The 26,500-nt window shown below is 42.4% G+C and overlaps 1 protein-coding gene across 1 annotated transcript in view; it reads left to right on the forward strand.

Moving 5' to 3' along the window:
* The window catches only part of thsd7bb (thrombospondin, type I, domain containing 7Bb), a 59,301-nt gene that overhangs the window by 2,715 nt on the left and 30,086 nt on the right, over positions 1-26,500 (forward strand). The window contains exon 2 of the mRNA XM_035523142.1: positions 13,214-13,370. Within this exon, the coding sequence (XP_035379035.1) occupies positions 13,241-13,370 (130 nt within the window). The 5' untranslated portion in view covers positions 13,214-13,240. The remainder of the gene's footprint in view (positions 1-13,213; positions 13,371-26,500) is intronic.

Here is a 26,500-nt window from a genome sequence, read left to right on the forward strand (position 1 = left end):
AGTGTATGTGTTCTCATGTATACAGGTATTAATAAAGGAGTGTATGTGTTCTCATACATACAGGTATTAATACAGGAGTGTATGTGTTTTCATATATACACATATTAATACAAGAGTGTATATGTTCTCATATATACAGATATTAATACAGGAGTGTATGTGTTCTCATATATACAGGTATTAATACAGGAGTGTATGTGTTCTCATGTATACAGATATTAATACAGGAGCGTATATGTTCTCATTTATACAGATATTAATACAGGAGTGCGTGTCTTCTCCTATATACAGGTATTAATAGAGGAGTGTATGTGTTCTCATGTATACAGGTATTAATACAGGAGTGTATGTGTTCTCATACATACAGGTATTAATACAGGAGTGCGTGTGTTCTCATATGAACAAATATTAACAGAGGAGTGTATGTGTTCTCATGTATACAGGTATTAATAGAGGAGTGTATGTGTTTTCATATATACACATATTAATACAAGAGTGTATATGTTCTCATATATACAGATATTAATACAGGAGTGTATGTGTTCTCATGTATACAGGTATTAATACAGGAGTGTATGTGTTCTCATATATACAGATATTAATACAGGAGTGTATGTGTTCTCATACATACAGGTATTAATACAGGAGTGTATGTGTTCTCATGTATACAGGTATTAATACAGGAGTGTATGTGTTCTCATATGAACAAATATTAACAGAGGAGTGTATGTGTTCTCATGTATACAGGTATTAATAGAGGAGTGTATGTGTTCTCATATATACAGATATTAATAGAGGAGTGTATGTGTTCTCATATATATAGATATTAATAGAGGAGTGTATGTGTTCTCATACATACAGGTATTAATACAGGAGTGTATATGTTCTCATATGAACAAATATTAACAGAGGAGTGTATGTGTTCTCATGTATACAGGTATTAATAGAGGAGTGTATGTGTTCTCATATATACAGATATTAATAGAGGAGTGTATGTGTTCTCATATATATAGATATTAATACAGGAGTGTATGTGTTCTCATATGAACAAATATTAACAGAGGAGTGTATGTGTTCTCATGTATACAGGTATTAATAGAGGAGTGTATGTGTTCTCATACATACAGGTATTAATACAGGAGTGTATGTGTTCTCTTGTATACAGATACTAATAGAGGAGTGTATGTGTTCTCATGTATACAGGTATTAATACAGGAGTGTATGTGTTCTCATATATACACATATTAATACAAGAGTGTATATGTTCTCATATATACAGATATTAATACAGGAGTGTATGTGTTCTCATATATACAGGTATTAATACAGGAGTGTATGTGTTCTCATACATACAGATATTAATAGAGGAGTGTATGTGTTCTCATATATACAGATATTAATACAGGAGTGCATGTGTTCTCATATATACAGGTATTAATACAGGATTGCGTGTGTTCTCATATATACAGGTATTAGTACAGTAGTGTGTGTGTTCTCATATATACAGGTATTAATACAGGATTGCGTGTGTTCTCATATATACAGATATTAATAGAGGAGTGTATGTGTTCTCTTATATACAGATATTAATAGAGGAGTGTATGTGTTCTGTTATATACAGATATTAACAGAGGAGTGTATGTGTTCTCATACATACAGGTATTAATACAGGATTGCGTGTGTTCTCATATATACAGATATTAATACAGGAGTGTATGTGTTCTCTTATATACAGATATTAATAGAGGAGTGTATGTGTTCTCATACATACAGGTATTAATACAGGAATGCACCTGTTTTCATATTTTGAATGATTCCTTTGGAGAATTTTCAGTCTATTTTATTTGAAATAAATTCATTTCTCCATGCTGGAATGAAGCTGTGAGTTCTTGGAGATATGTCATTACTGTGTTGGGAATAGATTTTTGTGCAAGAAGCTGGTGTATTGATGCTCAGGTTCAGGATGGTAGACCATATTTTTATTCTCCACAGTGACGCTGCCGGTGTATTTATAGGTTTCCATGTAGGAGGTATAGCAATGTTCTTCTTGATTTTTTGGATGATGAACTGATATTGATCGCTAACTGTGTCCCCAACAGAACAAGAGGACAGAAAAAAATGTAGAGTTCATTAATTGAAGTAGTTCTACACTGTGTAGTTTTCTTACCAGCAGTCATATATGAAAACGCATCAGTGTAAGAGGAAGTTCTGTCAGAGTGTGGGAGCACAAAGATTCAATGCAAAGACTCTACAGGATTCAATGTGATTCTCTTGATCAAATGAATATAAATCATTTCAAAGTTGAAACTATGAAACCAGTATTCATAGAAGTCTTTGAGAGATCATTAAAATGTTTGGGAGGTTAATCAAATATTCTGGTTATTCAAATACTTGGGAGGTTATTACTATGCCATTCATTGAACTCAACTGCTGTGATCACTGTGTGTACATTGCTGGATAATATCTATTTAACTTGATTGTGGCATTGTTTACTATTAATTTAAACAGAAATTTAGAATTTGTTTTGTTGAATATTTTAACCATTTTGATTGCATTTTACTGATTGGAATCATGTCACATCAGTGACACTGTAATAATACTTAATGTTTATTCAGGTCTTTGTCTTCAATTCTTGTTTCTCAGTGCAACAGTGATTTTATCTTCACCTTTCAGTGTTATTAAATGGATTTTCAATAGTAAATTTGTTCTTGCAGCATGAATTTATGCTTTGTTAAAATGAATTTAAATGAACGGTGCAAGTTTTAAATCAGCAGTGCAGGTGTTAATGCAAGAGACTTTGATGTGCTTAGTGGAATACTAGAGCACTCACTAGATTATGAGAGTACTCACTATATTACACGTGTACTCACTAGATTACGAGAGTACTCACTATATTACCAGTACTCACTAGATTATGAGTACTCACTATATTATGAGAGTACTCCCAGTCAAGAGTACTCGCACTCTAAACAAGATCTCATGTTAGAAGTAAAGGCAATGCAGAACTAATGTGTTGTCTTGGCTCCAGTGCTCCTGTGTATTGTGCTTTCTTTCTTCTCTAGTTTAAGAGAGAGGTTGTGTGTGTGTCGGTGTCTGTGTGTGGGTGAGTGTGCGTGTGTGTTTCTATAGACGTTGGTCCAAACACAGCCATTGCTATTCATGAATGCCTGACTGGAGCATATCTCTAAATCTGCTAATTAGCTTCATTATGACGCCCTAACTGCAGAGACCAAGTGTAAACCAAAACATACACACACACACACACACTTCTTTCAGTGTGAAAGACTCCAACAGGGTTGCCAGTCCTACATTTAATTACAGAAGATCTACATCTAAGTTTCATAATATAGATCATCAAAATATCATGGACCAATAATACAAATGGTGACTGTAGTCTGGATACACATGCAAGCAAACAGTGTGCTGTGCTGAAGCTCACTATTCAGAACAGAACAGAAATTATGCACATAAATATATCACGTCACAAAGATCATCTCAAACACCACACAAACATGGCTTTCAATAGGCTCCTTCAACAAAAGCTCATTTTAAACTCATACTCAGTTCTAAACTTCTTCACAAAGTCTTCTCCCACCAAATTTTCAAATCCATGATAAATCTTTAGAAAGCTGCGGTTGACAGTACCTCCAGTATCTCCGGCTCCCGCCTGTGCTGGCAGGCCTGTCGGTCCAACCCAAAAAGACTCGAGGGGTTTCTTTCTTCCTCAGCATTTCTACTCCGCCATGTTTTTTAACCGTGTTTTTCACGCACTCATTCCCCAGTTCTTACCATCAGGCGTTCACCCTTCTTTTTTTAGACTTCTACAGTTCACCTTTGCATGCTGGATATCAGCTTCTGGGCAAAATCTTGACTGATGGCAACCCATTCTTGCCTAATCAGTGCTTGAAGTTGATCACAACTTTCTGTGTTTTTGTTTGTCCACCCTCTTTTTGAGGACTGACCACAGGGTCTCAATGGGATTGAGATCTGGGGAGTTTCCAGGCCATGGACCCAATATTTCAATGTTTTGTTCACCGAGCCACTCAGTTATCACTTTTGCCTTGTGACATGGTGCTCCGTCTTGCTGGAAAAAGCATTGTTCATCACCAAATTGCTCCTGGATCATTGGGAGCATTTGCTGTTGTAGGATGTTTTGATACCATTCTTTATTCTTGGCAGTGTTCATAGGTCACATTTTGAACAAACTCACACCCTTGGATGAGAAGCCTGTTGCCATGACTCATGGTAGTGCTCACCTTTTCTTCTCCAAACAATCATTTGTCCAGATGCTTCAAACATTCTGAAGGGGGCTTCAGCAGAGAAAATGGCTTCCCAGTCCTCTGCAGTCCAATCGCTGTACTTCCTGCAGAATGGCAGTCTGTCCTTGTTTTTCTTTGCTGCCCTTCTTGACACCAAGCCGTCCTCCAAAAACCTTCTCCTCACTGTGCATGCAGATGCACTCACACCTACCTTCTGCCGTTCCTGAGCAAGCTCTGCACTGGTGGTGACCAAATCCCGTAGCTGCATCCTCTCTAGGAGACGTCCTGGCGCTTGCTTTACTTTCTTGGACACCCTGACGCTTTCTACACTGCAATTGAATCTCTCTCCTTGAAGTTCTTGATGATTCGATAAATGGTTGATTTAGGTGCTATCTTACAAGCAGCAATGTCCTTGCCTGTGAAGCCTTTTTGATGCAATGCAATGATGACCGCACATGTTTCCTAGGAGGTAACCATGGTTACCAGAAGAAAACATCAAGCACCACCACCCTTTTAAAGCAACCAGTCTGCTCTTCTAATCAGCATGACGGAGTGATATCAGCTGATATCAGCTGCCTATTAACACTTTAGCCTGAGCTAATGAGAAGATCGCTGAATGAGGTTAGTAGGCCATTTTGTGACAGGGCTGAAATACAGTGGCTGGAATGTGGTAATTTTTGTGATTAAGTTAATTTTCATGGCAAGGAAAGACTTTGCAATTAATTGCAATTCATCTGAACATTCTTCACAATCTAGAGTTAATGCAAATTACCACCATAAAAACTGAAGCAGCAAACTGTGAAAACCTAAATTTGTGCTAGTTTCAAAACTTTTGGCCATGACTGTACATTATGAGAGTTCTTACACTGTGCCTGCCCTGGAAACATCTGCTCATAATTTAGCTCGCTGTACGTATATGTGTATAAGTTAGTGTTGTAACACAGTAACCCTACCAAACATTTTAAACTAGTATTTAAACTGACAGTACATCAGAAGCAGCAGCACCAGAGCAAGCCTGCTATTAACAATCATCAACAATTGTTTGGTTATCATGTAACAACATAATCCATACAGCAATTTCATAAAGGTTACACTTGCAGATGGATGATTCCTGTGTTATTGAGCTTTAGGTAACATAAAAGTACATGCTGGTAGATTATGTTTGGTAACTATAATACAATACAAATAAGGTACAAGAATAACATAAAAGTTAGTTTTAGATATGTGGACAGTTCCATACTCACTCAGTAGTTACAATATAGCTAGTTACATTATAGCTGCATTTATAATAACATAGCTACATTAAAGTTACTCAGTAGTTACATTATAGTGACATTTATAATAACATAGTAGCTACATTAAAGTTACTCAGTAATTACATTATAGTGGTATTCATAGATTATATGTAACTACAAGCATCAAAGACAATATAAAGTACGACTGAAGTAGGGCAGTGGTAGCTCAGTGGTTAAAGTACTAAATGCCATAAATGTAAATGTAATAATATCCTAATCCAGTGGGATAGAAATTACAGAGTTTGGGTCACACCTGCAGAGGTTTAAAATCCTAAGTAAATTATATATATATATATATATATATATATATATATATATATATATATATATATATATATATATATATATATATATATATATACATATATATAAAGATAAATATGTGAATTCATAATTTGTGTTTTCATTCAAAATGAAGCCTTTTGGCTTTATGACTGCATGAAATCAGGTAAGAAACAGGACGACTAAATCGATGGGAGCTAACCTTGACTTTGTCCACACATCTGGGCTTGTTCATTTGACAGAATACCAATTTCCGTGTATGCTGTGTCTCAAAGCAGCGATCGTTAATCGTACACTCAGGAACGTACTGGGGTTGTGTAGTGCTGTCATGAGAGGTTGTTGTGCTTTTCTTATTTTACAAAGGCTCTCCAAGACTGAAACTTGTTCAAGTTGTAGGTTTATTTGCTAAATCTTTGTTTAAAAGAGTGGAACTCAGCTTTTCAAAGTTTTCAGGCTCTTGGTTGAAGATGAAAGAAAAACAATCAAAACTCAATTTCAGAAACACATTTCTGTTGTTTTGAAGAAAACACTTTGAAAGCCCACATGCCACACCATCTACACAACTTCCTGTGAAGATGAAAGTGTCCAAATTAAGTTGCATTAATAAAATATTTTTAGTATATAAGAACAAATCCTTCTCACCCTTATGATGCGTTAGGCAGGATACTGTTGCAAAGAGACAGATAGAAGTAGAACTGGACTGAAGGAACAGGTGGTAAGTCAGCTGATTGGCGAGCAACGGCCGTGATCAGTATCTCACCGAAGATGAGTGCTAGAGAGGAGAAGGAGACAATAGAGAATGTGTGTCTGTGTGTGTGTGTGTGTGTGTGTGTGTGTGCGTCTGTGTGTGTGTGTGTGTGTTTAGTGACAGTGTTAAAAAAAGGCCAAGAAGATCTGAACAAGCCATTGATGTCAACATGCGTTCGTTTAGAATAACTGGAGTGTTTGGGTAAATGAAGCCAGGTTGCTGTTTGAGTATGCTGAAGGCCATGGTTACATGTTAGGGCTGTGTGGCAATTCTGTGAGCTGAGGACTACACAGCATGTACAGCTGCCATATGCTTCCTGCCTCTGGGCCCCAGGGCTCTTCACCAGTGTCCTGGATCCTAATTGGACAGTAATTGACACAACAGCAGGAAAGGTCAGCTACACTTGTCATTGAACACCATGATTCATCGCACTGTCAACCATGGTCTCAAACACTGAGAAGCTCTCACACACACACACACACACACACACGCACACACGCACACACACACACGCACACACGCACACACACACATACACGCACACACGCACACATACACACACACGCACAAACACACACACGCACACACATGCACGCACACACACGCAAACACACGCACACACACACACGCACACACAAACACACACACGCAAACACACGCACACACACACGCACACACACACACGCAAACACACGCACACACACACACACACACACACGCACACACGCAAACACGCAAAGGAGAAAGTACAAAAGGGCAAACAAGCTGATATCAAATGAACATACTGGTCTGGTACAGGCTGTAACCTGGCAGTGTTTTTTCATGATCTTGTGTGTCTACACTATTTGCATTGATATAGGCTAATATTTCCATCAGTTGTTTTAGCTCCAGGGTCCAGGTGCCAGGGAGGCTATTTCAGTCTGAAATGCTCAGCTGTAAAGGTGATTTTAGATATTTAAATTAATTCATTATTAATTGTATATATTATTTTTAGCTTTTAAATACAAAATAACTGAGGCAGGTACATGGGTTTTGCATGACATATGGAAATGAAGTTGTAAAATTTACCCATGCAAGGGAGGATAACAGATGTAATTGTTCTGATAGTCATCAGTCAGGAATGAATCTATAAAAGATAAAAGAGAGAAATATAACGGTGTAGTATCTTTTGTTTGCTTGGCTGAGTTTTTTGTTGTTGCTTGTTTGTTTTGTCTAAACATGTTTACAAACCACTTCCAGCAGATGACTGTGTTGTAGTGCTTAGATGTTTCTGGTTTACTAGACTACTGGGATCCACATCCAACATGATGGCACCACTGCAAATGCATAATCATTTGTACAACTCAAATCCTATGGAAGGTTATGAATGGTTAAGAATAGGGCTAGCATTAAGTTTGCATTTCCAACTTTCATAAAGAATCCACACATATCGCTTGCTCTTTAAAAGTTCTGCCAATTATTGCTTAAATCACAGTGTAGATCTCAGGATGACATTTTCAAGAATTCCTCTTGTGTTTCCAGTTTTGATATTTGCAAAAGGTCTTTAAGATGCATGAAAATGTTGCCATAAGACTTTATTGTTCTTACATGTAAATCACGTTAAACAATTTTGAATGTTCACAGAACCTCAGGCTACAGGTCCGTGGAGCGTGTGTATGAGGCTGCTGTTATGTGAGCATATCAGGCGTGCCGGTGCTTGAGGTTGGCTGTGTTGCTCCAGGCACAGCATGCCAGTGTTATAGGGTTAGGGTTAGGCTTCAGGCTGTGTTGCTCCAGGCACAGCATGCCAGTGTTATAGGGTTAGGGTTAGGCTTCAGGCTGTGTTGCTCCAGGCACAGCATGCCAGTGTTATAGGGTTAGGGTTAGGCTTCAGGCTGTGTTGCTCCAGGCACAGCATGCCAGTGTTATAGGGTTAGGGTTAGGCTTCAGGCTGTGTTGCTCCAGGCACAGCATGCCAGTGTTATAGGGTTAGGGTTAGGCTTCAGGCTGTGTTGCTCCAGGCACAGCATGCCAGTGTTATAGGGTTAGGGTTAGGCTTCAGGCTGTGTTGCTCGTATGAATAAACTTGGTTTGTAAGTTAACAGCACTTCCCTCTCACAATCACACCTGCGTCCACAGGAGACACGTTTCTCAGCTCTGGCAAATCTTTCAGAAGATGGCTAAAAAGATTTTAGGTTTTTTTTGCCATTTGCTTGATGAAAAACTATCTTGTAAAACACTTACACTGACCAATAATAGCCAATACAACAAATTGTTAGACTTTATTCTGGTTAACTGGTTTTCCAAAAGTCAATGTAAGAATGCAGAGGGCAGAGATTATAGACATTACATATCATTCAGAGACCTCCTTGTTCTGTTAGAAATTCATCTGTCTCTACAGTAAAACGGAAGCTGAGAAAGGATCCAGAGATACCTCAGTAAAATGAGAAAAAGAGAGAGAGAAGAAGAGAAAGAGATCGGTGGGAGCCCTGCTCAGTTGAGGCCCATAGAAATCACCATGCAGTTAATTCCTGCTGGCATCTGGTTCATTTTTCTGACTCAGCAGGGTCATCCACCCCATTCAGACATGTAAAGGGATTTCTGTTGTAGATTTTGTTATAGGCAAATGTTCTTCTTTGCAGGGGCACTGATCAATATTTATGATTTATGGGCTCCTTAAGATTTGCTATGAAACAAAATCAGTCAAAATACTGCTATACAGACAAATCTTTTATATATAAATTCCCCACTCGTCCTCTGGGCAGTCTTGTTCCTTCAAGCTTGGGTCCTCGAAGCAGCCATTGTTCCCACACCCTCTGTATATATCTCAGATCTTCATCATGCCTTTCTACATCTCTGCTAGCTGGATAACGTCTCTCAGTGTTGCTATTATCTTGGCCTCCAACCTCCTTCTCCTTCAGTAGAGGCTGGGATCTGCCACACCAGACAGGAACATGGACGCAGGCTGTGCAAAGACGCCCCTGAGACAATCCAGCTCATAACAGCGGGATGCAAGATGCTAGCAGGCAGAGCGCACATGGAACATTATGGCCAAGTGGCTGGATAGTGTACAGTAATATCTGTGCCAAGTACAGGCAGGAAGGTTAAAGTGGGACATGCCCCCGAAGGTGGTGGAGAATGACCGTGCTAAAATTGCAGGGGACTTCCAGATCCATACTGACAAAATGGTAATGGCTAACCAAACGGACACAGTAGTGATGGACAAACAGCAGAAGAGGGTCGTAGTGACAGATGTAGCGATCGCAAGCGACAAGGAACAGGAACAACTGCAGCACAGTTCCTGGGAAATTATGAGACTTCACTGAAAGTGGCTGATCTTCATGAAGGAAGAGGGCTCAGCTTCTCATAAGGAGACCACATATGTGCAAGGCAGAGATGCAATAACCTGAGATTAATTCAGGTCTCTTCCAGGTTAATTACGGCAGCGTCATTAAGGGTGAGGTTAGATAAAGGTTGCTTGTTTTAGTATTTAGCCTGAAAATGAGTCTGCCAAAGATAGCACTTTTTCTTCCAGGAATGGAAGAGGTTAACATTGAAGTTCAATTTTTCTAACCAAATGAGGGTTTCTTTAGAGAGCTTTTAATCAGAATGTGATTAATTCTGGAGTCTGTGGGCAAACAACATTTCTCAGTGTGGAATGGGAAGCTACATGACCTGCTGAAAGGTCAAAACTCCTGTACAGTTCTCTTAGTGGTTTCTTTTCATGGGTTGCACTCCTGAAAATCATGTGTGCATAAAAGACGTGGGCATGATGACACACAGTTGTTCACAGGCACATTTGGGTCACTCACCAGTACAAACCTGTAGGTGTGTGGGTGTATGCTAGTTGGGAGGTTTATGTGTATTCTATATATTCAAAAACAAATGATTGCAACATTAATCTCTCTGCACCCACTTGTTTCCACACCCACAAGGTATTTGTTCAGAGAATCTCAGTAATGAACAGAAAGCATCCCTTTAATTGGTCAAACAAACTATTTAATTAAACTTTCTCTCTGATTCTTCCTCTTTGCAACTTTCAGATGTCAATTTAATAATAATTATTATTATTGTGAAAATTAAAAAATGATTTTGTAAGCAGTGAAAAATGAAGTTGTAATCAGGGAATATTTTGGACAGCCCCTGTCTCTGTCTGTGGGTGTGAATGGCTCCTTGTCTGAATTGATTAGCTTTCTAATTACTCAGCTTTGGCTGGGAATCTTTAGAGTCTGGAGTCTCTGAGCGTCAGTCTATCAGACGCGGTTAATGTCAGTCTGCAGTGTCCTGGTGATACACGGGCAGACCCAGATAAGTCTGAGAGACTAAGAAAGGAGAAGAGAGCCATTAGCAACTGTGTCTTGTGACTGGAGTCCCAGTCCCAGTCTGACAAACTTCTATAATGAGATGCACATGCCAGAACGTTGATGAACTCCATGAACACAAGTGAATAATGTTCAGAGCAGACAGGACTGGTGAAACTGTCCGTAACTATCGTCTTGCTGGTTCTGTAAATATGAGAGGGGCTTAGAATGGGTGGAGACAGGAAGGAAGAAGGCAGACAGACAGGTGATGAGAGCAGGTACACTTTTCTTCAGAGTCTGTGCTGTACAATTCCCAAAATGCCCAGCCAAGCTTTTGTAAAGGGAAAAGAAGATTTTACTAACTTTAACTATCTTAAGCACTCATAGAGCAGCACCACACACTCTTGGGTCAATATGCCTCCTCCCAGACAAGCATAGTAACATAACACAGTTCTAATCAGATCCAAAGTTTCCTACAGAACATTTTATCTGTGAAAAGTGGCACAACATTATTGTTATTTCAGGCAATTTGGTTTTCATTGTTTTAATCTGATAAATTTAGTCTAATTAGTGTTGGATGAATAATATTAATGTAAGTAATGTAAATGTCACCTGTAGCTACAGCAAAGCCAGGGCTGTAGGGTTGGTGGGTGTATGATCCATAATGTGATTGTCTGTGATGCACAGTTCACATTTCATGTGAAAATCAGTTTAACTAGACAGGTTAACACGACAGGTTAAAACGACAGGTTAACACAATGTCGAGTTAAGCCCACACATTTTCGTTTCATTCAGGCCGTCTTGTTTTAGGCTTTAGTCTTAACACGAAGCCTCAGGGCTCGGTCTCCACGCTACTTTACAAGAGCCTGTTGTGGTTGGATACAGTTCTGTTGCACTTAACTTTACAGATCACAGTGAAATATTTAAGAAATAATGGGTAAGATAATCATAAATAAATGTGATGATTAATTTGCTATTTTATTACTATGTTGTTACTCTTACAATTAATGACTTATTATTTACTAATTGGGAAATTCACATTTAATTTATGGATATATACAACTTGTTAATATAATATATTTATACAAGTTAATATAACTTGTTATAATGTCATCACCCACTTATTAGATTAAATTACATTACATTATATTACACTGAACTTTGTCACTGGACTAAGTATAGGAACAATTCCAATGAAATAGTTAGCCTCTAACCAGACATGCCAATAGTAATGTATATATGGCATATAAAGTAGCAAACAGCTAGTCTGAACATGTATCTGGAAATAAGAAAAGTGCTTCCGATATTCTCTCAGAGGTCTTTTTATGGTCAATAGTTAATACTTTGGTTGGTTTCCTTCTGCTCATTAGAACAACTGAAATCTCATCATTATGTGGCAGCATGTTCTCTCTCTCTCTCAGATTTGACACGTTACGACTATGACTGCTGTATTTCACTGAAGGTAATCACCACACGTCTCTGTGCTGCTCTGCTCCGAGTCTCGTATTTAGCTCCTAAACATCCCCCTGCACCGGAGAAGGGCTTTTCTGAGGCCAGCATAAGCAATTACAGAGACTGCATGTGTTTTGTTTTTTCTCTTGAAACATGCCCGCATCTGGTTCATCCACAATGAAGGAGGCAGCTGGTTTGATCCGGTTAGAGAGAATGTCTGGGGAAGGCGTGGCGCTCTCTGGTTCACATGCTTCTAGGAGTTTCATTTGTACATTGGCTCCATTTCTACATTGATTAATTTTCTTCATTTGTCTTCCTTGATTTGATTCTGATGAAAGCTGTGCTCAAAAGGGGCATTAAAAGATGATTGATTTCAAACTCTAGGATCCAAATCTAAAGGCGAAGGCCCACTCACTCAATTCTGTTCACATAGGCTGGTGAAAATTAGTGGAGTTCACTAATCTTTATTTCTGTGTATAACCGTGAGTGCCAAAGGAAAAGAAAAATCCTAAAAAATGACTTCTGCTGTTTTCTAGACACAGTGGACATTGCATTGTTTAGGTAATAGAAGTTATAAAAGATAACTCTGCTGCAGCTATTTAGCCATACAGTGAAGATTAATTAATTAACTAATTAAACTCTGCTGTCCAGTGACTCTGATGGCCAGTGACTCTGCTGTCCAGTGACACTGATGTCCAGTGACTCTGCTGTCCAGTGACTCTGATGGCCAGTGACTCTGCTGTCCAGTGACTCTGATGGCCAGTGACTCTGCTGTCCAGTGACTCTAATGGCCAGTGACTCTGATGGCCAGTGACTCTGCTGTCCAGTGACTCTAATGGCCAGTGACTCTGCTGTCACCTAAAATCTCAGTGACGTGATTTTCTGTTTCTCCATCAGGTGTGAGGCAGGCAGATAGAAGAGACAATGTGCTTCCTGACACATGTACTGGCCTCTGCCTCCACCATCCAGCCTGGCCCTGTGCTCTGCCTTGTGCTGATGACCGCGGCTGTGGCCACGGATCGGACGAGGAGGAGTCCTTTCTCATGGAAAACAGGTGAGCCCCCCCCATTTCTGCCTGGGCTCAAGGGTGGCTCACGCAGGGCTGGGGAAGGTTTGGTGGCTTTGCACTGCCAAGGCATCTAAGTGATCGGAAGTTAAAATAAGCTTTGCATGTATGTGGTTTAACGGGTTCCTTTCTAAGTTGTGACTTAACTGGTGTATTTTGTAAAATGCTAACCTTGGGAGAGCGAGCAGAACTGGAGGTGCATTAGCAGTGCCTGCTGCAGCTGGCCATCACCGGCACGTGTTGCATAATTGTACATGTAATTCACAAGTTAGGCTTGGAGTGGAGTGGTTCTGTTTGGGTTCTGAGACAGGAGGTGTGAGCTTTCTCCCCAACCTAGACAGACAAATAATACATCTGCATGCATGCAATGCAATTCTGATTCTATATTCCAGAATACATTACTATCCTGCCTTGCACTTATACAACATTATGACTGACTCCTTCTGAGGTTTATTTTCCAGTAAGAAGCAGACACTCAGAACTGGAGTGGGTTGATGTGGGTTGGTGTCCATAATCTGATATCAGGCTGAATTTAATGAATCTTCACCACTGTATAATTATTTTACATAGTCTGACAGCATACAAAGCAGTGCTTGATATAAGGTTTGTTTCCAAAGAATGGATGCCCTCTCACAGGTGGTACCAAGGACCAGCCTGTCTGTCCTGCACGCCTCTCGATCCCTGTCATCCCAAATCCTGGATCAGGATAAATGTATGGCAGTTGTAGAATGACGGTTTGAGTGCCAGGCCATCTGTGTGTGTAATCAGAGGAGGCCACCCAGTCTCCAGCCCAGCTGGAGATTCAATGAGCATGCTCCACCTCTCCTTGGCACCATGGAAACCAATGGCGCATTCAAGAGTGACAGCTGTGAAGGAATGAACGTTTCGGAGCAAATCTGGTGATGTTTGATTGTGTTCCAGCCTGCCATCGTCTCACAGAAGCATCTTGAGAGGTCTGGTGGTTATAAATGATGTACTGTTCTTAAGAAATTCCCATGCTGTGTTGGTCTGAATGGATTCATCAAGATCTCTTTTACACCTTTCGATGAATTACACTCGTTTACCAGCACTCACTACACTCAAATGTCTTGTAGGAAACATTTAGCATTGCAGTGCACTGATCTGTGGTCAAATCGCCATGTTGCAAGCGTCTTTTTTGTTCTGAGTGTGCTGGTACATTACGTCGTGGTCACATTAATTTGTTTCACATGTAATTCTGAAAATTATCGGTTGGATAATGCGGCTATTGAAAAACCTCACACAGCAATTCCCCCAATTTCTTTTTGTGGGAAAAAATGCTAATATGTAAATATTTTGTTGTTATTTGCTTTTTGCCCACTTTCCTTTGTCCTGATATGTCCCATTCTCCTTCTCCTTTCTTCTTCCATTGCTTTTCCCAAATTAATGGTTTGCTTAATTGTTTTGAATTGAATTATCATGCATTGTATTGTATTGGTGTTTCACAACAAAAGTGAACCATTCAGTGTCAGCCACGAGTAGGGACCTTTAAATGCGATACTTTATGGGGGGCATACCATTAACAGCACAGCAATAGCACTCATGTGGTAGTGGATATTCACTCATGGTTATGGATGTTGGAAGGGCTGGAAGTGTTCCAGACAAGAAAAGACATCCAACCGAAGGTCCTGTGCTCAAACACAGACACTGTGAGATATAAGCTCTAGAAATACCATCTGTCCGTCTACACGGGGCAGTTTTCAGTTATAAATGCCCCTTCCCCTTTTCGCTTTTAAGGTCTATTTCTATTTCGTTAGTGATAATACATTTTGTGCTAACAAACGGATCTTCTTCCCATTTGTTAGCTGGTACGGACATTGTTAGATCTGATACACCGGGCAAAATTGTAACTTTTTTGTCGCACAGTTTAAAATGGCTTGACCTTATAGTTTTAGACACTGAATTCTAATGTTTTTAGAAATTTTTTTAGGCATATTTTGTGACAGAGAAATGACATTTTATCTTTTAAAAGTAAATATTTTTTAATATCTTAAATAAGGTGTGAAGGGTGTCTGTGCAGGGGTAGGAGATGAAAGTGCACTTTTGGAGTGTCTTTATTCTCCATGGCAAGAGAAACAAAGCAGCCCAGCACTGAGCTGGTCAAACAAACCACAGCTCACAGAGACAGACAGTGTTGGCAATAAAACCCAGGATGTTTAAGACCCAGCAGAGCGGCAGTATTACTCAGGGTGAGTGAACACAGTACCGAGGAACAACGCGCTGAACTGGACGAGTGTGTGTGTGTGTGTGTGTGTGTGTGTGTGTGTGTGTGTGTGTGTGTGTGTGTGTGTGTGTGTGTGTGACACTGGGCGTGTCCTTGGGCTATGTGCCTGATGCACCATGACATAAGGCTGTTATTACAATACGTTAAATATTTACATTTTGTTCTAAACTGCACAAGTGTCTGAGTTGTATGTATATTAGGCCTCAGGAACATCCCTCTTCAGTGTCCAGCATAGGGGGGCTCCACTTTCCTTGGTACTACTTTACACTGGAACAAAACACTATGAGTGATAGAGAAATTCTGAGAACGTCCTCCCAATGCCGTCTGTTTAGGCTTGATGTGAGAATGATATACTGTGAAAATATTGTTGTGAAAAAGGTGCTTAAAATATGTTTCTCTTTTTAAACCCACCTGTAAAACTGATTTTTTATGGTTGGTGGAAAGTCAGGGATAGAGTTTATGGTTGTGAGTACTTGCCATCAAACTCTGAGTAGCTGCATGGGTCTGTAACAAAATCATGGGTTTGTACAAAAATAAATAAAAATTGGTGTTTGAGTGTTGAGCTAATAGATCCTAAATCTGAGATTTGGATTTCTTTCTTTCTCCAAGGGTTATCTGTCCTATTAGTAATTATCCATTTGACATTGTAATGTATCTGATTAGCGCTGCTGTATCTGTATCTGATTAGCAATGCTAATTATTTGTTGATAATTAGCTTTGAGATTTTTAAGATGCAGTTAGTTTTATCTTTGGCGCTTTGTTTTTCCAGTAAAATGTGATCTCAAGATTTTAACCACAATGGAGGGGGCAGGGAGAAGGAGAGGGAGATGCTTGGATAGGAATCATTGAGAATATGTTGGTTATTTTTGATAAAATTGGAATTTGGAAAGTTAGTAATATGCCAAGAGAGAGTAGAAGGTTCATCCAATGCTGAATATCATTGGTTAGTGTTTTTAGTTTCATGAAGTGGTTTGAGATTGTTTATGCAACTTTGACAAGTGGGAGAAAATTTTAATGCCCAAATATATGATATCTGTTGGGTCTCGTCTGGTCTGCTAGTTGTTAAATGGTTGATTTAGTCCATTTCATAGAGTAATTGGAGATTTTAGAGTATTTCTCAATGGTTTCGCTAGACCCATGTACTGGAGAGATTGGATTTTGAAGAAAAAGTGAGCTGTCATCTGCATATCAGCAGATTTTGTGTTCCAGATTTAGTCTGGGTTCACTGCAGCTAACAGTTCTATAAAAACCAAGAATAAAAAGGCTGGGGGCAAAGTAAGGTGCATCTAATGAGGTGGCTGGTAAGTGTAGATATACAGGAGAAGAACTGACAAACGTACAGAGAGCTAGACGAGTACTCTCAGCAGACACGGGACTTTGTTAAATGACGTTGCAGATCAGAAACAACAGACTGTTGCATGTTCCAGCTCCTCTTCGACCTTGTGCGAGGGAGTTTCATCACCCACAGTGCTCAGCTCAATGAGCAGCACTGTGGGGTAGCGCTGCTGATGATTCCTGGGATGTGAAATCGATATTGGTTTCATCATGAGAGGCTGGGCTTGTCCCAACTTCTCGTTCAGGAAACTGTCAGGGGGCTTTCAGACTCTCTCCTGGACACACTCGTCCTCTCCTGCTTCCTTTATCCGGCTCCCTCTCTTACGTTTGTCTTGCACACTTCACTCACACAGAAAAACACATGCACACACACAGTCGTTTCAATCTCTATGTCCTTCTTCTCCGGCGTGTCTGTCTTTTACCCCATCGTCGTATCTCAGTGCCCTGGTTAGCTTGACCTGGACTTTGTAAGACAAGGTGAGATCACAACTGAAAGCATAAATGCTCTCACCATTAAACTATTGGGATTGTTCTGTCCCTCAAGGGTCTAATTTTACATCATTTCCTCAAGCTCTTCATTCCCGCTGACATCACTGACAGGACACTGCAAATGGCCTGGTCCGTCAAACCAAAAGTCAGGACAGTTGGCAAGTGTAAAGGCTGCAGGGAGGGGGGATGAAAGGTACTTCTTATCAATCTGCACGCAACCGTGAATGTGACCTTTTACACTACACTCGAACCGTTCATTCTTAACGGGAGCAAACATACGTGGTTGAGGCATAGAGAAGGGAGCTAGGGAAGGGAATCTTAAAAGCAGGCGTTTGATTGGCAGCTGTGTTTATGTGGCTGACTAAGAGAGCAGAGGTGGCGTAAAAACACTTCTGGATAAGGATGCACCTTTCCTCCTCCTTTCTGTGCATCCCGCGACGCTTTTGTGCATGCACATTTCATTATCGGGCAGCCAGCCTCTTCAGTTACAAAACAACTCCATGACAACTCAAGATTGACAGTGCTGGCCTGTCTCACCTGACATGGAATAGTGGTAGGACACAATGTGGTAGACATGCATGCATTAGAGAGAGAGAGAGAGAGAGAGAGAGAGAGAGAGAGAGAGAGAGAGAGAAGGAGATAATTACCTCAGGACAAAAGCAAACAGGAATTAAAGACAGCATATCTCATAGTGCATTAATCTGTCTGTCCTCTGGATTTTAATGATTAATCCCATCTACTCTATTCATTAATTACTGTGGAGGGGAGAAGATATAATGAGACACACAAGCATGAGCATACACACATGCAGTTTTTTTTAATAATGTTTCATAATCTTTGCTTTCCAAAATTAGCTTGTTCAGAAGAAACACCTAATAGAATCTTAATAGAAATCTAATAAACACCAAATAGAAACCTAATAGAAACTCAGAGCAAGGTTCCCCTTAAGCTGTTTTCCAAAAGGTTTGAGTTGCAAAGTTCCACAGTGAAATTGATACTAAAATGAAATGGGTTTTAAAATGAAATGGGTTCTGATATGAAATGGGCTCCAACATTAAGCTCTAATGCTGGCGGTATGGCTCCTGTTATTATGTATTGTCTCTCTCAGTTCACTGTTTACCCATGATTCAACTGTTTACCCATGATTCAACTGTTTACCCATGATTCAACTTGGCAGTATACAGTAAAGTCTTTAAAACGTTGAATCAGGTTTGCAGAGTCACTGTTCAGATTGATACAGATTGATGCAAGACACATTCAGTTTCATAGATAGATAGAGAGAGAGAGAGAGAGAGAGAGAGAGAGAGAGAGGGAGAGAGAGAGAGAGAGAGAGAGAGAGAGAGAGAGAAAGAAAATTTATCCAATGAGGAAATGACAGTGCACACATAAACACACACAACTTTACACATTCTAACTTCAAACCTGTAAGCTCTCTTCTCTTTTTAGTCAGTCAGACATCACAGTCCACGCGCCTCACAACAAGATAAAACTATCTGCTCCTTCTCTGCCAAAATCTCTGTGAAAAAGCACTGCGATTGATTCTATGGCTGTTACTAAGCCATCCGTCTGTCAGTCGTGCCATTGTTTGCATCCAGCAAGTCCTGACACACCCGCTTCTTCAAAGAGTGCTCTCACACATGTCTGGGACACAGACACAGGAAGGAAAAAGCAAAGGAAGTGAGAAGATGGAGAAGATCTTTGTGTCTCAGTGACACAGACGTGCCTGCTGGTCATGAGAAAACTGCTGTTTGTTTCTTGTTTATAACCTGCTGTTAAAAATTCTCACAATAACCAGTTCTGTTCTCCATCGAGGAATTCAGAAAGTCCGTTATGTTAGTCGGGGCTCATATTATCCTCAACAATCAGATTATTAAGCTTGTATGAAATCTGAAGGGAAACCGTAAACCTGTCATTTTATTGCTTTATTTTTCCATCTATGACTGGATTTGGGCTATTTTTGCACTTTGATCATATTGAATATTAAAATCAAACAAAAATTCTATTTATCCATCCTCTAGCAGTACCTTAAAAACAGATTTCTCTAGTATGGGACTTGCAGGCAGCAGGACGAACGTGCACTGTCACACATGCAGGATGGAGTACAGGCAGAACAAGCATGAAGACATGTAGATCTGTAGCTGGAACATACAGTGAGGCCAATGTGAAAGACTGAAAGAACAAGATCTAGGAAAAAACTTCAGGTAGACCAAGAAATGAAGAGACAGGGCCAGCAGTGTGCATGATGGTCTCAGTACTTCACAGCATCCAAACGAAACCTGACACTGTATACAGAGACACTGATTACTGGGTTATCAAGGCCCAGGAGCAGGTGATATTGATCTGGAGGTTCCAGGACTTAGGAGTTAGGAACAGATCTACAATGTCCCTGAGGCTTTCCTGTGTGGTCTCAAAAAAACTTCTGTAGGCCAGGGAAAAGAGAATGAAGACAGGGAATCACCCCTAGAACTGGATACAGAGCTCAGAAGGAAGGAAGGGAGCCATGCCCTTGGCCACAAATCTCCCAGCATAGGATCTACTGGCTCTGGACCAGGGCTACAGATTAGTTGTAACATGTACTTGAACACCCCTTGAACAAAAAAGTGTTGCCCCTTTTGGGGGCAGTCCTGTAATAAAGTCGAAGGACAGATGAGACCAAGGGCGCGAAGGCACAGCCAGTGGGTGCAACAGATCAGCGGGCCTTCCACTGAGCACAGGTGCAACAGGAGTTCACAAATGCTCGGACGTTCCATGCAGGGCCACCAAAACCACAAACGGAGAAACTCAAGCGTCCATGTGACTCCCAGATGCACCGAAAAGGGGGATGCATGTCCCCACTCGAGGACCCGAGTTCTAACTGCCTTGGGTACATACAACCGCCCCGGAGGGCCTGCACCTGTGTCTGGTTCAGCAAAACGGGCCTGACATACTGCCTTCTCAACGCCCCAATGGATTGGTGCTATGACGCGGACCCTGGGGATAATGCTTGAGGGTGGAGCAGGAGAAGGCGAGGATTCCCACTAGTGGGATAAGGCATCTGGTTTAGTGTTAGTGCCTGGATGGTACAATAAAGTAAAATCAAACCGGGCAAAGAACAGTCGCCATCTGGCCTGGCGCGGATTAAGGCGCTTGGCCTGCTGTGTGTAAGCCAAGTTCTGGTGGTCCGTCCAGACCAGGAAGGGGTGTTTTGCCCCCTCCAGCCAGTGCCTCCAGTCCTCGAGCGTAAGCTTCACTGCCAGTAATTCAAAGTCGCCCATGTCATAATTGCTTTCTGCCGGGGACAGACGACATATTGCAGAGGGCGCAGGGATGCAGCTTTTGTCCTTTCCTGATTGCTGGGACAGAACTGCACCAACACCCACCTCAGATGCATCCACCTCAATGATAAATGGAAGCTCTGCATTTGGGAGCCAAAGAATAGGAGCTGTGATTAGACAGTGCTTTAGTTCTTCAAATGCCTGCTGGGCTTCGGTGGACCAGCAGAACCCACCAGACGCCTTCCTGGTCAACACAGTCAGTGGGGCTGCAACCATGCTAAAGTTCTGGTGCAATGCTTCCTGGGCTTCACAAACATCTGCTGCAGGTTTGTGAAGCCCAGGAACCATTGGACCAGACACACCAAGGTGGGTCTAGGCCAGTTCTCCACAGCCTGTACCTTGGCCGGGTCCATGCATAACGCGTTGTGGGAGATCCCAAAAAGGAGATGGTTTGTGCATGGAATGTGGACTTCTCCAGCTTGACGAAGAGGTGGTTCTCAAGCAAGAGCTGGAGGATCTGCCTAACATGGGTAATATGTTCGTCTACCATTTGGCTTTAGATCAATATGTCGTCTAAGTAGACGAACACGTACCTGTCAAGGGCTTCCCTTAAGACCCCATTGATGTACCATTAGAAGACAGTGGGTGTGTTCATCAACCCAAACGGCATGACAAGGTAGTGCCCAGAGGGGGTGATGAATGCCATCTTCCACTCGTCTCCCTCCCAGATTCTCACCAAGTTGTAAGCACTGCACTGGTCCATTTTAGTAAAAACAGAGGCCTGCTGCAGTGTCTCGAATGCTGATGTCATGAGAGGCAATGGATAGTGGTCCTTGCTGGTTATTTTGTTACGGCCCTGGTTGTCTATACAGGGGCGTAGCCCACCGTCTTTCTTCTGACAAAGAAGAATCCTGTGCCAGCCGGGAAGTAGGGCCAAGGGCTCTTGTATATACTCAACCATTGCCTGACATTCATGCCCCAAAAGGGAGAATAGGCATCCTCTAGGGGGACTGGAGCCCAGGAGGAGGTTTATGGCCATGTCATATGGCTGGTGGGGAGGCAATAGTTGGGCCTTCTGTTGGCTAAATGCTTCTCCAAGGTCCCAGTATTCCTGGGGGACTCAAGACAGGTTCGGACTGCTGGGACCAGGACCCAGACCGAAGCTTGGGTAGCTGCAAAAAGAAGGTCTGACATGTCAAACCCCAAGACAGCACTGACCAGGTCAGCCAGTCCACATGGGGATTATGTCACTGTAGCCAGTTGCAAGTTGTGAGCATGGATAATATGCAACGCAATCTGTTCAGTGTGTGGGTCAACTCGTAATGTGACTGGACGAGTCTGATGGCTAACAACCCCTGGCTCAAGGGACCGGCCGTCGATGGTGGCAATGGGTAGGAATTCATCCAGTGGGACCAGTGGCAGGGCTAACTTGTTGGCCAACCCAGTGTCGAGAAAGTTGCTTGCCGTTCCCGAGTCCACGAATGCCTGGAGACATGTTTCAGACATTTTCCAAGCAATTGTGGTACTTAGGAACAACCCTTGAGCTCAAGGAGGACTGGTTGAGGCTGTCAGGGGTCCTCCCTCCCCTAACGGACATTGTCTTTTCCCCCGGAGCTCAGGACAAGCTGGGCAGAGGTGACCTGAGCTTCTGCAGTACAGACACCTCCCTTCCCACATCCGAGCGTCGCTCTCACTTCAGGAAAGGCGGGTGTGTCGTCGAGAGAGGCGGAGTATCTCAATGGACCAGTTCATGTTTAAGCTCTTCGCTGAGGCCCCGATGGATTGTGGGGTTCCATCCACTTTTGGCTGCCAGAGTGTAAAATCCGATAGCGTAATCAGACACCGCTCCTTTCCCTTGATGTATATTAAGGAGATGCGAAGCCTTCTCCCCTCCAGCGATGGGATGGTGAAAAGTCCAAACTCTGCCGCAGTGGAACATACATGTGTTTGGTGCTCCCAGACTGGGGTGGCCCGCCCATGCCAGAGCCCACCCAGTCAGAAGGGAGATGATGTATGTCACCTTAGTTTGCTCAGTGGGGAACCAAGAGGGCTGCTGCTCGAAATCCAGTGAGTATTGAAGGAGAAACCCCCTACAACCTCCTGCATCACCGGCGTAGCACTCACGGGCAAGGAGCAACAGTTCCGAACGCGAGGTAGGCAGGATTTGGGCTGGCTCTGCCACAGCCCCGGCTGCCTCCTGACTAGGGGCAGCGATGGCACTGGTGCTCATGTCAGGAGGTCTGTCAGGGCCTGCAACTGAGAAGTGATCTGTTGCAGGGCCTGCTTATGTCGACCAACAGTCACCCCCTGATTGGTCAGAGCCACCTTTACCTGTTCTAGGTCTAACAGTTGAACTGGGTCCCTGGCTGGGTCTCTCTGTATTATGGGCTTGAACCCAGGCCAGATAGGTGATAGCACCAACAGCTTACTGGGTGAGTAACCATGCCCGAACGATGGCGGGCCCGTGTGTGAAACAGTTAGTTCGTAGAACTGGTAAAACAAGAAAAGTACGTAAGCAAAGGCGGGGAGTGAACCCTAGCAAATTTTGTTGCAAGGGGAACAAATACCCGCTAGACTGCGGCAGCTATAAAACAACCTACTCATAGATTGCCCTTCACAGGAATGGAGGACAATAAATCTAGACGGGAAAAATGAAACACCACGCCAAACGTGGGAAAAGGGAGAACCAAGGATGCCCTGGGGAAAGCCAAACTAAAACTTCCCAAACAAAACCAGAAAACAGGGAGAACTTGTAATGGCTAAGGAGAGCCGTGGGAGAGAGACAGATTTGAGAGGGAAAACTGGAGAGGGGAGGGAACATATAAAAACACGGACACCCTCGCATCACAGAAGTGAGGTGTAGCACGAGGGCTCACAGACCTCAATACCCGAAGAACTTTGGCAAAGACCAGCACTGAGTGACTGGCTCACTGGGCTTATATAGGTGTAGCCCAGCTGTTGGGTGTTAAGCCTGATTAGTGGTGTGCCTGACTCGAGGCCTTCCTCTGCTGGCCAGAGGGGGCTTCAGCCTGGCACTGACCCTTACATTAGTACCGTCAAGCCAGAGCTGATGGAACAGAGGCTAGTGGATGGAGGAATTATGATTCTATCCAAGATCTCAGCTGGCACGGTCTTCCGAGACTGTTACAGGGTGATGCCCGTCTGGGTTACAGCCTGAGAGCTGTGGCACTAGACAACTGGAGAGACATCCTCTGGAATCTCTGGAACATTGGGGCAAGAAATGGTAACAGACTCAGCAGCCTTCAGGACAACAGGTGGCAAACAGACCCAGGTAAACAGAAAAGACAGAAAACAGAAAACATATAGACGAATCAAAAAATGAAGTGACAGAATGTTACCATCTCAATACTTCCAAATACACAAGGAAAAATGGATCTGATTACAGAGCTAATGAGGAACAGATGAAAGAGGTGTGCGCCGGCTACAGCTGTAAACTCATTCAGCGACATAATCACCGATTCAAGTTCCATTATATGTGAAACAAGTGAGATTAAATGTCAACAAAATATGCTGGTAATATGCTGAGAGATGTTATTTGTAGTATCCCTGTTCTAGCATTGTATCCGGGAATATATCTCCAGGCTGTGATAAAAAGTTTCTATCCAACTTCCTGACAGGTAGAACAATTCATTGATGGGTTTTTTTCCTGAAACCTTGGTGAAGGCATTTCACCTGATGGGAGCTGGCCATGCAGTGCAGGCACAGACGGCACACCTGCTACAGTCAGTCACAGACTGGACAAAGGACAAGAATCCTAGCTGCACCAGTCACGGGAATAAGCATGTTTACTCCATCTCCGTCTGCGCTGCTGGAGGAAAAGGGGAGAGAGAGAGAGAATACCTGCAGCCTCCTGAAAGGTTCAGGCTACCTCAGTAAAGCTGCTCTCGGTTGGAGGGGTGATATTTAGGGGTTGAATAGGGAACTCAGTAAGAGCAGCACAGCATGATATACTGACTTCATTCTGCAAAATAAATGACTCACATTCAACACCATGTCAAATTCACGAGAGAGACAGAGAGAGAGAGAGAGAGAGGGAGAGAGAGGGAGAGAGAGAGAAAGAGGGAGACAGAAGGAGAGAGAGAGAGGGAGAGAGAGAGAGGGAGAGAGAGAGAGAAAGAGGGAGACAGAGGGAGAGACAGAGAGACAGAGAGAGAAAGAGGGAGACAGAGAGAGAGGGAGAGACAGAGAGACAGAGAGAGAAAGGGAGAGAGAGAGAGAAAGAGAGAGAGAGAGAGAAAGAGGGAGAGGGAGAGAGAGAGAGAAAGAGGGAGACAGAGAGAGAGAGAGACAGAGAGAGAGGGAGAGACAGAGAGACAGAGAGAGAAAGGGAGAGAGAGAGAGAGAGAGAGAAAGAGGGAGACAGAAGGAGAGAGAGAGAGAGGGAGAGACAGAGAGAAGCACAGTCAGAGATGAGGAGTGTAAAGTGCTGTCACATCTATGCATCTGTCTGGTGGTAATGGTGTACATTTAGTTTGTTCTTTTCAGTGGGATTTCTTAAGCGGGTGAAATTACCTGCACTCTCATTAAAAAGTTTTCCCTCTGGAAGAGTTCAGCCAAGCAGCATCCATTGCTTCTACACAAGAAACAATCCTGAGCTCCTCAGATGAGAGACTTGATAGTTTTCGAGTTATTTGTGCATCGGTTAAAACCAATGTAGCAGAAAACTGTCATTCTTTATCAAAATTTGACTTAATTACCTCTTTTGTTGCATAATTGGTTTCCTCATATGAGAAGGAACCAGTAAACCAGCAAAGTTATGAAGGAATGTAAAAGTGAAATATCTGATGACACCAGGTATTCCTTCTGTTCTCATCTCACCTGAGTGCCGCAAAAACCCGACGTTCTGACCCGTCCAGCCAGGCAGCACCGTGGGCCTGCCCCATCCTCACTGTAACCCCATCAGAGCGTGCCTCCTTAACCTTCTGTGACACCCACTATGGCCAAGGATGAATCCTTTTACTCAACCTTATCCTGCTGACTGGCTGCATCTGAGTTGCTGTGCCAACTGCCTGATTGACTGAGCGGAGATGGAATATCCAGCCCCCCGACGGGACACGCTGGGCCGCTGCTGTGTTAGACCCAGGCCCGCCGAGCAGGAGACTTGCAGCATGGATGGACAGCGTCACAGTAACAATTTCTTCTAAAAGCCTCAAAAGAAAGTGATTAATTATGTGATGATGATGGCGTTATATTGCTGGGGCGAGGTCCGCTGAAACCTTCCGTGTGAAACTCTTTTCTTACCAGCATTGATCCACCTTCCATAGTCTTTGGTCTGATTCCGATGCTTACTGGTTAACACGGGAATCCTCAGGATTAGTGTTAAATGCACAATAAAGTTGGCTTCAACGGGAACCGTGTAAACAGCTGCTATTCAAAACGTTAAATCTTGAGTCTTGTTTTTGCTCAGAAAAAGAAATGACAAGAAGTGGAACAGTTTTGCTTAAGGATGAATATGCAAGGAATGTGAAGAACGAATCAACACCCATTTAAGCAGAGCAATCTGAGAAAAGGGACTCAAATCACAAATCAGATCAGGGATGATTAAGGGACTTGCATGTCCAGTCTACAGTGACAATAGTCTTAGTCAAGGCTTCGCATACCTGTAATGTGCAGGTATGGGGGTTTGAATGAAACACAGAAATGAAGAAGAGCTCCTTAGGAACCTGCTTTAAGAGCTGTACTCAAACAGACATCTGAAAATGTAAATAAATTCATGTTAAATATGCATGAGTCATGCATGCAGTTTAATGTTGGCTGTTGACATCCTGATAAGCCAC

This window comes from Electrophorus electricus, chromosome 26 (assembly GCF_013358815.1).
Source record: "Electrophorus electricus isolate fEleEle1 chromosome 26, fEleEle1.pri, whole genome shotgun sequence".
Lineage (NCBI taxonomy): Eukaryota > Metazoa > Chordata > Actinopteri > Gymnotiformes > Gymnotidae > Electrophorus > Electrophorus electricus.